At 36.3% G+C, this 13356-nt stretch overlaps 1 protein-coding gene across 36 annotated transcripts in view; it reads left to right on the forward strand.

The window, feature by feature from the left end:
• Positions 1 to 13356, forward strand: part of LOC123605781 (sarcolemma associated protein) — a 149949-nt gene that overhangs the window by 123832 nt on the left and 12761 nt on the right. For 24 of the 36 annotated variants that reach the window (XM_045493299.1, XM_045493306.1, XM_045493303.1 and 21 more), the window contains 4 exons: positions 8577 to 8699; positions 9752 to 9826; positions 12008 to 12328; positions 12760 to 12877. In XM_045493299.1, the coding sequence (XP_045349255.1) occupies positions 8577 to 8699; positions 9752 to 9826; positions 12008 to 12328; positions 12760 to 12877 (637 nt within the window). The remainder of the gene's footprint in view (positions 1 to 8576; positions 8700 to 9751; positions 9827 to 12007; positions 12329 to 12759; positions 12878 to 13356) is intronic. The other 12 variants (XM_045493318.1, XM_045493329.1, XM_045493330.1 and 9 more) reach the window with 1 other exon arrangement.

Here is a 13356-nt window from a genome sequence, read left to right on the forward strand (position 1 = left end):
GGAATAGGTAGAGGCTGGAGGTAAGGCAACCAGTTAGGAGGCTTAGGTAATCATTGAGAGTATGAACTAGAATGCCTGCTGTGAAAATTTAAACAAAGAACAAAATCCAGTTTGGGTCCCTGTTCTTATCTTTATCATCTTTCCTTCAGTAATCTTACCTTGAATCTGTAGTCCTAAGGAACTGAATATGAGAGATAAATGGAAGTTAGATAGAATTCCAGCATTTGACCCTGAGTTACTAAAAGGATGGTAGTGTTATTAACAAGAATATTATTTCTGGAAGAAGAGATGTCCTGTGAGGAAAGTGATGGTTTAAGTTTGAAACATCACTTCCTGTTCACATCATTGAACAGAGAGGGTGACCTGAACATAGATTCTGGTTTGCCTGGAACCATTTATGCCCATGGTCCCAGCACAATTATTAAAAGTGCTTCCTTTCACATTCAGAGGTGCTCCGGTTTTGTATTGTCATCCAAGGAACCAGAAATGCAGTTGGAAGTGCAAGACAGAAAGTAGGAGCAGAAAGTCATTTTCACTTATTTCTGAGATATTTATTGACCCAAGAGATACAGAGATACGACACATGAGGAGGCTGCAGTCTTATGAAGGAAAGAGATATGTTGATAGTATAGTAAATGTTTTAATGTGTATGGTGGAAACTTTGGAGAGCACAGCTAACTTCCTGGCTAGGGCAGGGTTTGGGTAGAACAGTAGTCAGGATAGGCTCCCTAAATGAGGTGGTTAAAGATAAGTCAGAGTATGCCAAGAAGGGAAAAGGAGCCATGCATTTCTTTAAAATACTGCCTTCATTTACAAGTAGAAATAATGTTTAAAGTCTGAATAACATCTGTCAGAGACAGGGAAGTGTACAAGAACACAAGTGTGATGGAGCACAGGCTATGTGGCACAAATGTGATGAAAGGTAAGACTTGGTCAGAAAAAAGGCAGTAACGTGTTTGGGAATTTTCTGCATAAGAGAATTGGACCATTATAGCAGGGAGAACTTAAGGAGAAAGAAAAGGACAATGGGGAGGATGGAGGAGCCAACTAAAGAACCAGTTGTCAAGAACCCGGCTGGTCAGAAGGAATGGCAAAGAAGCAAGAACCGACAGTAAAAGGATACTGCCAAACTTAAATTCATAGTTAGGGTGCCACCTAGGACTATGTCACATGGCTGCACATACTTATGATGGAAAAACGATCTTTCTGCACTGTGATGGTTATTCTCATCAACCAAGCCTGCAACTGCCAGACCTTCCAAAGTGACAGCAGTCGTAGTAGAAAGAGGGTGCATTCACCTGGCCAGCTGCCTCAGCCAGATCACTTCTGTTAGTTGATGAGGTAACTATCATGACGTTGAGGCTACGTCAGCCTTCAACACACACATGCAAAATAGAACTTGGGAAGAAGTGCTTTGATTTGGCCCTTTTCCACATGATCCGGAGTATCTCAACCATGTTTAAAGCAAAGGTCAGGTTTTAAATCAAACCTCCAGAATTTAAGTTAAAACCTCTAAGTTAAAACACCAAATTCAGTTTAGGATATCTTGTCTGTATTCTGTGTGCCAGGGCTGATTCATTTCTGGGTTCTTCTATGGTGTGGATCTCTTTACAGAATTTAGCCTTAGTCTAAGAAAAGCTGGCCCCTAGCCCAGACTACATACACCAGGCAGTTCTAAGGATACACTATTTATGTGAGGGAGAAAACAGATTCTGTTAATCTTTCCACTTTATCATGGTTCCTAAAAAACATTTATTTCTGTTTGACTTGCACATCTAAATACAATGGATTTGGCTTAGAAAGGCTTTCACTTATTTTCATCTAAACACTTTCCACCAGTCCTCATCACAACACTTTCCCCAAGATTGTAAAGTAGCTTCATACAAAAAATCCCTTCCTGTGACAAAAGTAAGGCACTATGAGAGAGGATCCAAGCCATAGTAAACTAATAATGCATTTTCCCACATAACCATATGAAATACAGTGTGCACTTATCAACCTTAGCAGAAAAAGATTTGCTTATTGGTCTTTTTTTTTTTTTTTTTTAATTTTTTTTTTTTCAATATTTATTTTTGGGACAGAGAGAGACAGAGCATGAACGGGGGAGGGGCAGAGAGAGAGGGAGACACAGAATCGGAAACAGGCTCCAGGCTCTGAGCCATCAGCCCAGAGCCCGACGCGGGGCTCGAACTCACGGACCGCGAGATCGTGACCTGGCTGAAGTCGGACGCTTAACCGACTGCGCCACCCAGGCGCCCCTATTGGTCTTTGATAAAAAAAATTGGCACTTGGTTTTCTGTAAACAGAATCTGTACAGTACTTACTTGACTAGTTTGAATATAGTCTTTGTGTATGTTATATTATATTATATTATATTATATTATATTATATTATATTATATTATATTTATTATATTTATTATATTTATTATATTATATTATATTTAATTTGTAAAGATTTTTGATCAGTATCTTCAACTTCTATGATCAAACACTATGTAGAATTTGTATGTGTCCATTATTTGATATATGGCATCTTATTTGCTCTAATTAAAATGCCGATCCTTTTTCCTATGTGGTACAAAGAAATAATTTGCAAATAGTAAATCCCTTGTTAGCACAATTTATTAATGTGTAGATTATATTTAGTTTTCTGAAACATAATTACTTAACATAAAATCTGTTCCATTGTTTTTAGTTTAAAAAACAAGTATTAGTTTTGTTTCACAACATCACTGATCAAGGGAATTGTTCTGCTGCAGACAAAAACTGTCTGCTTTAATAGACCTTAAAGATGGATTATATATGATTCTTCATTTATAAAATGAAATAGTTCTCTAGTTATTATATTAATTCATATATGATTATTATGTTTATTTTTTAAATCTACACATTTTAGATGCAAATCTTTGGTTACCTTTTATATCATTAATCAGATAGTTAAGTGCCCATTGTATGTCTAGCATTGTATTAGATGGAGTATATAGTATTTCCATAGAGTATGGAGCGTAAGTGTGAAACATATATGCATTTAACATGCATTACTAAAAGGAAATCCCTGATAGGAACCCTCTTATTTCTGAAGAAAAAATAAGAGTTGGTTGTTAGGAACGGATGCTAATTAAAGCTGATTTCTGCGATGTAACTAAGAAGTTACCATGGAAAGACAATTGGATTAGAGTGAGAATTCTAGTCCTCTCTCTACCACTTCCCAGATGTGTAAGCCATTTCAGATCTCTGGACTTTTATTTCCTCATTTGTAAAATGAAATGAGTAGGTCTCTTCCAAACTTTTATGTATCTATATGGGTTCATGCTCCTTTAAAAAATGAAACTAGGGGTACCTGTGTGGCTCAGTTGGTTGAGGATTTAAGTCTTGATTTTGGCTCAGGTCATGATCCCAGAGCTGTAGGATTGAGCCCCACATTGGACCCTGCGCTGAGTGTGGAGCCTGCTTGGTATTCTTTCTCTGTCTCCCTCTGCCCCTTCCGCATTCCCACACTCTCTCTCTAAAATTAAAAAAAAATTTTTTTTAATGAAAGAAAATGCTATTGAACAATTAAGAGAACTTGTAAAGAGCTTATCAGTTTGCTTAGGTTTTACTGTCAAGCTCTTGAAATCAGGCAAGAGACCACTGTGCACTAGGAGTTAGATGTCAGGGGGTTAGATGCAGAGGCTTCAGCCTGGGCTTTAAAGGATGGGCAGGCTTGGAGGAGTAAAAGAGAACGCATGAGCAAAAGTGTGTGAGAAAAGTAGTCATGAGGCAGAGCTACTAAGGAGACTAGTAGGGATTGAGTATATTAGTGACTAGTGGAAAATAAGTAATGACTGGATTGTGGAGAAATTTAGAAGTCAGATAAAGATGTCTGTACTTGATACAAAAGAAAGTCAATATAGGTTCTTGATCTAAGTAAGATAATTGCTTTAATATCCCCATGTAGGATAGAATGCAGAAGGGCAGGAAAGGTTAAGGGCAAGAATTTGGACAGAAATGATTGGTGCTTACTCTAAGATTGTAGCATTGGGATTGGTAATTTCACTTATCTTTTGTAATTATGAAAAATTTCAAACACAAGAAAAGTTGAAGAGTACCAAAAACACTCATATATTTATGATTCAACAGTTGTTAGTGTTTTGCCATATTTTCTTTATTTTGATTTTTTTCTTTTTTGTATGTATATGTAGATATGTGTTTTTAGAAATGCTTCTTTTAACTTTTTATTTTAGTAAAGTATTTTTTAAATTTTAAGTGTATTTATTTATTGAGAGAGAGAGAGAGAGAGCAAGCATGTGAGTGGAGGAGGGGCAGAGAGAGAGGAAGAGAATCCCAAGTGGGCTCCACGCTGTCAGCATGGAGTTCGACATGGGGCTCAGTCTCACAAACCGTGAGATCATGACCTGAGCCGAAATCAAGACTTAAATGCTTAACCGACGGAGCCACCCAGGCACACCTTAACTTTTCATTTTAATACAGTTTCAGACTTAAAGAAAAGTTATAAGAATAGAACAAAGAATTCCATGTACTCTTCATTCAGATTTCTCCACATGTTAACATTTCACTGCATTTGCTGTTACCACTTTACAGGATTTGATTTATCCATCTCCTTCCCTCTTCCATCCACCTTCCTCTCTCTCCCTGACCAATTGAGAGTAGATTTCAGACCTTTACTCCTGAATACTCCAGTGTTTATTTCCTGTTTCTCTTACATAGCCACCATATAACTTTCACAGTTAGGAAAGTAACATTGATATATTACATGATCACATTCATAGACCTTATTCACACACATCTTGTCAGTTGTGTCAATAATGTCTTTTATAAAGAAAAATAATGTCATTATAAGAGAATATCTTGAGTCATACATTGTATTCAGTATCATGTGTCTTTGTTCTCCTTTAATCTGGAACAATTCCTCACTCTTTGTGTTTCGTGACATTGACATTTTTGAAAAGCACGGTTATTTGTGCAATGTTCCTCAGTAATAATATTGGACATCATATCAAGTGACAACTGATGTTGAATTGTTCTGTCACTGGTGATGTTAACTTTGTATATATATCCTGTTACTTCTCAACTTTTATCTACTTAGTGGTAGCATCTACTGAGGCTTCTTGCCTGAATCAATTATTACTATAATAGTTGCCAAATAGTAATTTCCTAATTCTCATTCCTTCTACATTTGTCAGCTGGCTTTCTAATATAAGGAAGAATTTTCTTCTCTTCCCTTCCCTCCCTCTCTTCCTTCTTTCTTTCCTTCCTTCCTTTATTTATATCATTGTGACGTCATGGACTAATGTGTTATTCAGTGGCTTATAACCTTTCTTTGTCATTATTTATTTTGATGCTCACATTGTCCCATGTTTGGCCAGTGGGAGCCCCTTGTATCTTTTCAACATGAACCAACCATTCTTCGAACCCTTTCCTACTTTCTGACCCAAAAGATGTTTTACATTCATCTTGTACTTTCCTACCCTTAGCAATGAAATCAACAATTTCTCCAAAGAGCTCTAGTTCTCTTTCAGTGGAGAATAGTATTTAGAAACTAAGATCTGAGTATTTGATGTGTTCATTGCTTCTAGGCCCACTCAGCAGACATTTAAGAAATAGATGTACACATATACTTATGCCCACACATATGTGTATGTGTATATATACAGCCTCATGTACCTGTATTTATTTCTACATCTACATTTGTCTACACATTCAGATCTATTTGAGTTCATACTCTAATTCGTACCCTACACCACAGGATTAATTTCGTCTTCCCTGTTTCCATATCTTTAATTCTATTCTCCAACGATGAGAAACCTGGCTCTCTTTATCTACAGTATTTATTTGATCACTTTTAGAATATACAAAAAGCAGTTTCAGAGGTACTAATCAGTGCTTCTGTGGAAGAGAAGTCTACATATAGATTTGTTTGTTCTTGGTTATCAAATTATTAAGATGGAACAGTAGTTCTCAACGTGGAGCAGTTTTATCCCCAGAGGGACATTTGGCAATATATGGAAACGTTTGGTTATTACAACTCAGAAGGAATGCTACTGGCATCTAATGAGTAGGGACCAGGGAAACTACTAAACATCTCACAATTGGCGGCTCTTTCTGCCCATGGATCCTGTCCCTGTGCTTTAATAAAATCACCTTTTTGCACCAAAAAACAAAAGAAAAACAAAAACCCATGTCACGATCCACAGGATAGCCTCCTGAATAAAGAATTATTCAGCCCCAAATGTCAAAAGGGCTAAGTTAAAAAAAAAAACACAAACAGTGGCACCTGGTTGGCTCAGTTGGTTGAGCATCTGGCTCTTGATTGCGGCTCAGGTCATGATTTCACAGTTCCTGGGATAGAGCCCCACGTTGGGCTGTGGAGCCTGTTTGGAATTCTGTCTCTCCTTCTCTGTCTGCCCCTCCTCCTCCCTCTCTTTCTCTCTTTCTCTCTCTCAAAATAAATAAAATATAACTTAGGGGTGCCAGGGTGGCTCAGTCAGTTAAACATCCAACTTTGGCTCTGGTCGTGATCTCACAGTTCCTGAGTTCGAGCCCCATGTTGGGCTTGCTGCTGTCAGTGCAGGGCTCACTTAAGATCCTCTGTCTCCCTCTCTCTCTGCCCCTTCCCTACTCTCGTGTGCTCTATCTCTCTCAAATAAACATTTGAAAAATAAATAAATAAACTGGGGCGCCTGGGTGGCTCAGTCGGTTAAGCATCCAACTTCAGCTCAGGTCATGATCTCATAGTTCGTGGGTTCGAGCCCCATATTGGGCTCTGTGCTGACAGCTTGGAGCCTGGAACCTACTTTGGATTCTTTGTCCCCTTCACTCTCTGCCTCCCCCCATCTCGTGTGTGTGTGTGTGTGCGCACGCGCGCACACGCACACTCTCAAAAATCAATATTAAAAACTTTCTTAAGATAAAAAATAGATAAATAAAAATAAAATTTAAACACACACACAGAGAACCAAGAAATTATCCACTGAAGGATTTTATGTAGTTTTTGGTGTTTTTTTTTTGTTTTTTTTTTTTTTTTGCTAACCCACTTGAAAATAAGGTGCAGGCATCATGACACATCCCTCCTAAATACTCCTGACAATAACAACATTGTCCTACGTAATGACAAATCCAGAGATGGGCAGCTGGGACTTTTGCAGACTCTAATGTGTAGTGTTAGAAGAGAAATTTTGTAGTTGCTGTGACAGTGCTCCTGCCAACTGGAAAATCTCTCTCTGTTTACATGCCTCCCTCTTTACCAAGAGACCATTTGAAGGAAGAATTGATAGGTTGACTAGAATAAAAGAAACCAAGCTCAAAATTACTTTTCCCTGCAGGAAAAAGTAGGATATAGTCTAGGAGTATGAAAATATGGGTATGTAACATCTAAGACCAGCTGTAATCATATTGTAAACTTTTATTTTTAGCTTTTTTTTTTTTAAGATTTTATTTTTAGGTAATCTCTATACCCAACCTGGGGCTCAAACTTACAACCCCAATGCTTTACCAACCAAGCCAGCTAGGTGCCCCTCTTGGCTCTTTTTTTAGTAGTTATGCCTGAGCTACTTGTAAGCCAAAGTAATAGTCAAATAGAATGCACTAGAAGAATGTGGTCTAACTGATAATATACTTATTTCAGGCAGTGTTCAATAGCAGAAAATTTTGGGGCACCTGGGTGACTCAGTCAGTTAAAGCATCCAACTCTTGATTTCAGCTCAGGTTATGATCCCAGGATCCTGAGATTGAGCCCTGTTTCGGGTTCTGCTCTGACAGCACAGAGCCTGCTTGGGATTCTCTCTCTGCTCCTCTTCGTTCACACTCATGTGCTTTCTCTCTCTCTCTGTCTCTATCTCTGTCTCTGCTCTCTCTCTCTCTTATACACACACACACACACACACACACAACAAATAAATAAACTTTAAAAAAATTGCAAAAAATTTTAATATGGTAAAAGATGAGCAGAGTGACAAGAGGAAAGACATTAAAGGACAGGGCATATTTGAGACGTAATGCTGGATCTAATTTATTTTGATAAAATCATTTAGATTACATCATTTAATTATTGAGCAGGTATTTGTTGTGTGTGTAGCATTGGGGAAATACTGATGACAAAGTGAGAATGGTGGAGATTTCTTATTATGTTTCCCACAACTGGGGAAATAATGCTAAAATACTTTTTCTTGAAGAAAAGTTTGTTTTTGTTTTCCATTTCCAGTTCCAAGTGAAATTTTACTGACTTGTTATCAAGCAATTTCAAAATAAAGAAGACTGGCATTATGCCCATCTTACTGAATGTCAAGCCTTACATGAGCTCTACATGAGTGAAATGTATAACTTAGTATATATTAATATGTTTTATAATACCATTGCTATAAATTACTAATATATATTTAACTGTACTTGTGTTCTTTGTCCAGGGCAAAATGACTAAAATGCTTAATATAATTTGCTTCTAAATTTTACTTAACTTAGTTGTGCTATGTTCTTTAACTGTGCATGTCTAAACATGAAAGAGATGGCTAATACGTGGATGTAGAGGTTATAGTGTGATACTGACTCTTGCTTTTAAAATAAACATATTTTTGTCAGATGACTTGCAGGGCGCACAGTCAGAAATTGAGGCAAAACAAGAAATTCAGCATCTGCGCAAGGAATTGATTGAAGCCCAGGAACTAGCTAGAGCAAGTAAACAAAAATGCTTTGAACTTCAAGGTGAGATCAAGATTACTTTGATTCTTTAGGGGACGTGGAAGCAATGTGATATCACTGAATCCAGAGGCGTGGTATCTTGTTCCAGACCCACAGTGTTATTGGATATGTGATCTTGGAACATTTACTTACCCTCCCTAAACTGGTATTTCAGATCAATAAAGTGGGGAGAGTCCCAGTTGCTCTACTTCGTTCACATTATTGATGTGAAGATCAAGAAGGATCTGTACCAATAAAAGATCTTAACAGTTGATTATATATTAAGTACAACAAAAGGAAAAAACATCATGTATTTCACTTTCAAAGTTTTAGTTACACCTAATGTTGGCTCCTCAGTAGAAGATGAGGGAGGTTTACATTCCCTGTGATTTTATAGCATATTCTTCAGTAAATGGGAAGAACCAGGCAAGATAAAAGTATAGAATCTCTCGCTGTGTCCCAACCACTTTCTTTTCTAGTAGTTTACTTATCCATAGTGTCATAGGCAGGTGGAGTCATAACTGTTATTCTCCAGAGCTTACATTTCCATATCTTTTGCAGTAACTACCTAGTTGCAGTCACTAGTATCTTAGAAAGTCTTAGCAAAACAAAGAGAAAATAAGTGGCCTGTGGAGTCCTCATTGTTCTCTAAGATGGCCTTCCTGATCTGGAGGAAGATTCACATCCCCAGGAGGAACTCAGAACTTTCTGTTAGTCAGTACTTACTTACCAAGTGCTTGACGGTAAACATAAGGGTTTTAAGTTTGTTTTTAAAACTTAAGCTCAAAAATGCTGATTAACAACTAGCAAGAATGCTTCTCATGCAAAAAATAGCACATATTATCTTGTTGATACAAGGTCTAGAAAACTCTGCTATTCAATTGAATAGATTTATTACTACTCTTTTGTGCTCCTAAAATCTTTAAACTATCTAACAGCTAATACTGATAATACTTACTCCTTAGGTTTTGTTTCCTTCTTAGAAACAAAATTTAATTTCTTAGAAATTTCCAGCTGCTCAATTCTGAATACTTACATTAACTCATAAAATTAGATATACTGTATTTTATTTTTAGCTCTTTTGGAAGAAGAAAGAAAAGCCTATCGAAATCAAGTTGAGGAGTCCAGTAAACAAATACAGGTTCTTCAAGGTATGGAACACCTCGGGGCTATTGGGGTTTATTATGGTTTGTTAGTAGTGATTCAAAAGGAATGGAAAGTAAGAGTTGGGAGGATTCCCATTTTTCATGTCTTTGGTTTGTCCCTAGAATCTGAGACTATAATTAGACCTCTGGGTAGGCTTTTTTTTTTTTTTTTTTTTTTTTAAGAAGATACAAGAGAAGATCCCCTAGTACTCCAATAGTAGATACTTCGATTGGGAAGAACATAGGTGAAGACATGGGTTTGGTAAAACTGTCACTTTCAGGGTTATGTAGTGAGTTACTACACAGGGGGCCTTTGGACGGGACACCAATTTGAACTGCTCTGTGCATCAGCACTTCTAGCTTGATGACATCATTTCTAATACACATAACACACTTGCATTACAACAAAAATTATATATCACATGGAAGAGCACAATGATCCCTGCCCTGCCTTCATTGGTAGAAGCTGTTCTTCATACCCACCATTTTGCTTTCTCTTTGTGTGGGCTATCCAGAAATGACCAGAAAGATCCCTGCCTGCCAAAGGTTTTCTTCTAACCAGAGTTCCTGGTACTGTTAGGTTCTAATTGTGAGAGCCCTAGGAGAAACCTTTCTTTCCCATCCTATTGTAAAATTCCTAAAGCAAAATTAATTTGTCTTCACTGTCAAAGAAAGAACTAATGTAATTTTAAAGTCTTAGTTTGAGATGTAGGGTCAGAAGAAATTAAATAGTCAAGCAATCTCAGTTCAGAAAAAAAAGGAAATCACTGTCTGAGGCCTATGATATTTGCCCTAAAATATCCCTGAGAAAAAGCAGTCTTCTGGGTTTTATTTTTGAGTGGGAATTTGAGTTATTTAAAAATTTAAGTTTTATTATGGTCAAGTTAGAATTTCTGGGATAGATTGTATATTTTTTTGAATAGAAAATTCTTTAAGCTCATTATAATTTAATGTTTTTATCCATTAGCTTATATAAATCTGATTTCAATCTATATTTCCATTCTGTACTGTATATGGGCAATTTTCCCTAAAGATTCTATAACTAGGGCTGCCTTTTGGCTTAAAGTTGTCTTACCTAGTCATCATTGAGTGCCCCCTAGTGCCAGTATGTGTATTTCATGACTTCATCCGCAAGTGTATGGTCCTGTTCATCTCTGGCCATTATGTCTTTTCAGATTTTGAACCTGTTAACCTCTCAATGCTTCCTGCAAACTTTTTAAAAGGCCTAATTTTTTTAATGCTTATTTATGGAGCAGCCTTACCCTTTCTCAGCCTTTCTTCTTAATTATTCTTCTTTTCTACCCTAAGGAATTTTTCTACCTATAGTTTTCTTGTGTTATAGTAACCAAGACTAGTTTTCTAGTTCTGAACCAAGTATTTTATACAGATTGTTTCCAGTTCAAGTCTTGAGGGCACAAGACTAAATCTTAAAAATACACCTCCTTGATTAGGCAGCATTCATTAATGTTGTCGGTTCATTAATTCAACCAATAATTCTTGGTTGTTTGCTAGTACTGAGGATAGAGTATGCAAGAGATGTACAGTCAGTGGAAAAGATAAACCGTAAGCAAATATATAATGTGATATCCAATAAAGGGAGAGTAGTAGGCTAGAGAATGAGAGGGCTATTTTTAGATAAGCCATCAGAGAAAGCTTCTTTAAGGAATTGATATTTGACAGAAAATTGAATCAAGAACATCAAACTAATGCATACCATCTGACCAAGCAATTCTGTGTTTAGGAATTCACTCTAAGAAAAAAATCAGGCTTGCGTTATAAGCAGTATTTTTTATAGTAATTAAAAACTGAACAGCCTAAAATATTTAAAATAAAGGATTAGCCAAAGAAGTCACAGTGTAACTTTTTTGTTATTAAAAGATATTCATCACCAATAGGATAGAGAACACCATATGTTAGAATCCCTCTCTGTTTTTGCTTTTATATGTATATAATTACATATAAAAAATCCAGAAGAATAATACCAAATGTCAGAAGCAACTTTCTCTGTGTGAGAGAAATAAAAAGATCACTTTGGTTTTTTTACTCTCTGTATTTCTGTATTTTGACATTTCTGCATTAAACATGGATTGCTTGTATAGTTTGTGATAACTACAGTCTTATTTGGGCAGTTTATTTATTTGTAATTGCTTTGGACATAGAAAATGACAGATAAATATTCTTTTGTAGCCCAACTACAGAGGTTACACATCAATATTGAGAATCTCCGGGAGGAGAAGGACAGTGAAATCACAAGCACTCGAGATGAACTGCTTAGTGCCCGGGATGAAATTTTACTCCTTCATCAAGCAGCAGAAAAGGCTGCCTGTGAGCGGGACACTGACATTGCCTCATTACAAGAAGAGCTTAAGAAGGTGCGAGCTGAGCTTGAGCGGTGGCGGAAAGCAGCGTCTGAATATGAGAAAGAAATCACAAGTCTACAAAATAGTTTTCAGCTTCGATGTCAGCAGTGTGAGGACCAGCAGAGAGAAGAAGCAACAAGGCTACAAAGTGAGTACACGTATTTTACATAAAACTCTTAATTCTTGACAGTGATAATTTGCACAAAATAACCATTTGGACCATTTTCTCTTTAGTCCAACAACTTGGACTAAAAACTATAAAGTGATGTTTTTATATTGGGGCTATAAAAATTCTCCAGGTCTGCAAGTTCTACAATAAATTGACATTTTTTACAATATTTTATTTAAATACTATTAGAATTATTTGCCATATAAAAGTGAATGGGAAGAAAATATTACTGAAGTTCAAGGTGATGGGACTTACCTGAAGTATAGATGCAAAATAAACAGGAATCAAAAAATAGCCATGTATTTGGTGGGGGGAAAGGTATGTTTTTCTCTGAAATATTTCCCTTATCCTCTGACATATTATGGAAATTATGTTCCTATATTAATGAATACATTTTGGGACTATTTTAGGTGAACTAGAGAAGTTGAGAAAGGAATGGAATGTATTGGAAACCGAATGCCATTCTCTAAAAAAGGAAAATGTTTTGTTATCATCAGAACTGCAGCGACAAGAAAAAGAATTGCACAAGTACGCAAGAACTCTTTTTTAGCTTCAAAATATTTCTTTATCTTAAATTTTCATCTAAATTAAATTTAAATTTTATACTTAAATACCTTTTGGGAGCAATGTTCAGCCAGACTCTTTTTGGCTATTTGACAAGTTATGCACACTAACTGAATACTTCAGCAGTGTTTTATTTTTACTTCTACCTTCATCCTACATGTCCTTTCCTTTTGGTATACTCAAGGAATATATATTCATGGAATACAACTCCCCATACAAAGCCCTGAACAAGCAAACAGCAAAGATATGTAATCAGTGATTGAATTTGTCCTATAAACTAAGTGATAAAAATTTCAAATACAAGTTGTTTTTCTTTCATACCAATGATCCCTTCTGTTAGTAAGGGTTATCAGAAGATTACTATAATAAAGAATTTGTGAGATTGAAAGATACAAATTCAGCTTTTGAATTTCACAGTTAGTTATATAAAGAGTAATAATATA

The sequence above is a fragment of the Leopardus geoffroyi genome, chromosome A2, assembly GCF_018350155.1.
Source record: "Leopardus geoffroyi isolate Oge1 chromosome A2, O.geoffroyi_Oge1_pat1.0, whole genome shotgun sequence".
NCBI lineage: Eukaryota > Metazoa > Chordata > Mammalia > Carnivora > Felidae > Leopardus > Leopardus geoffroyi.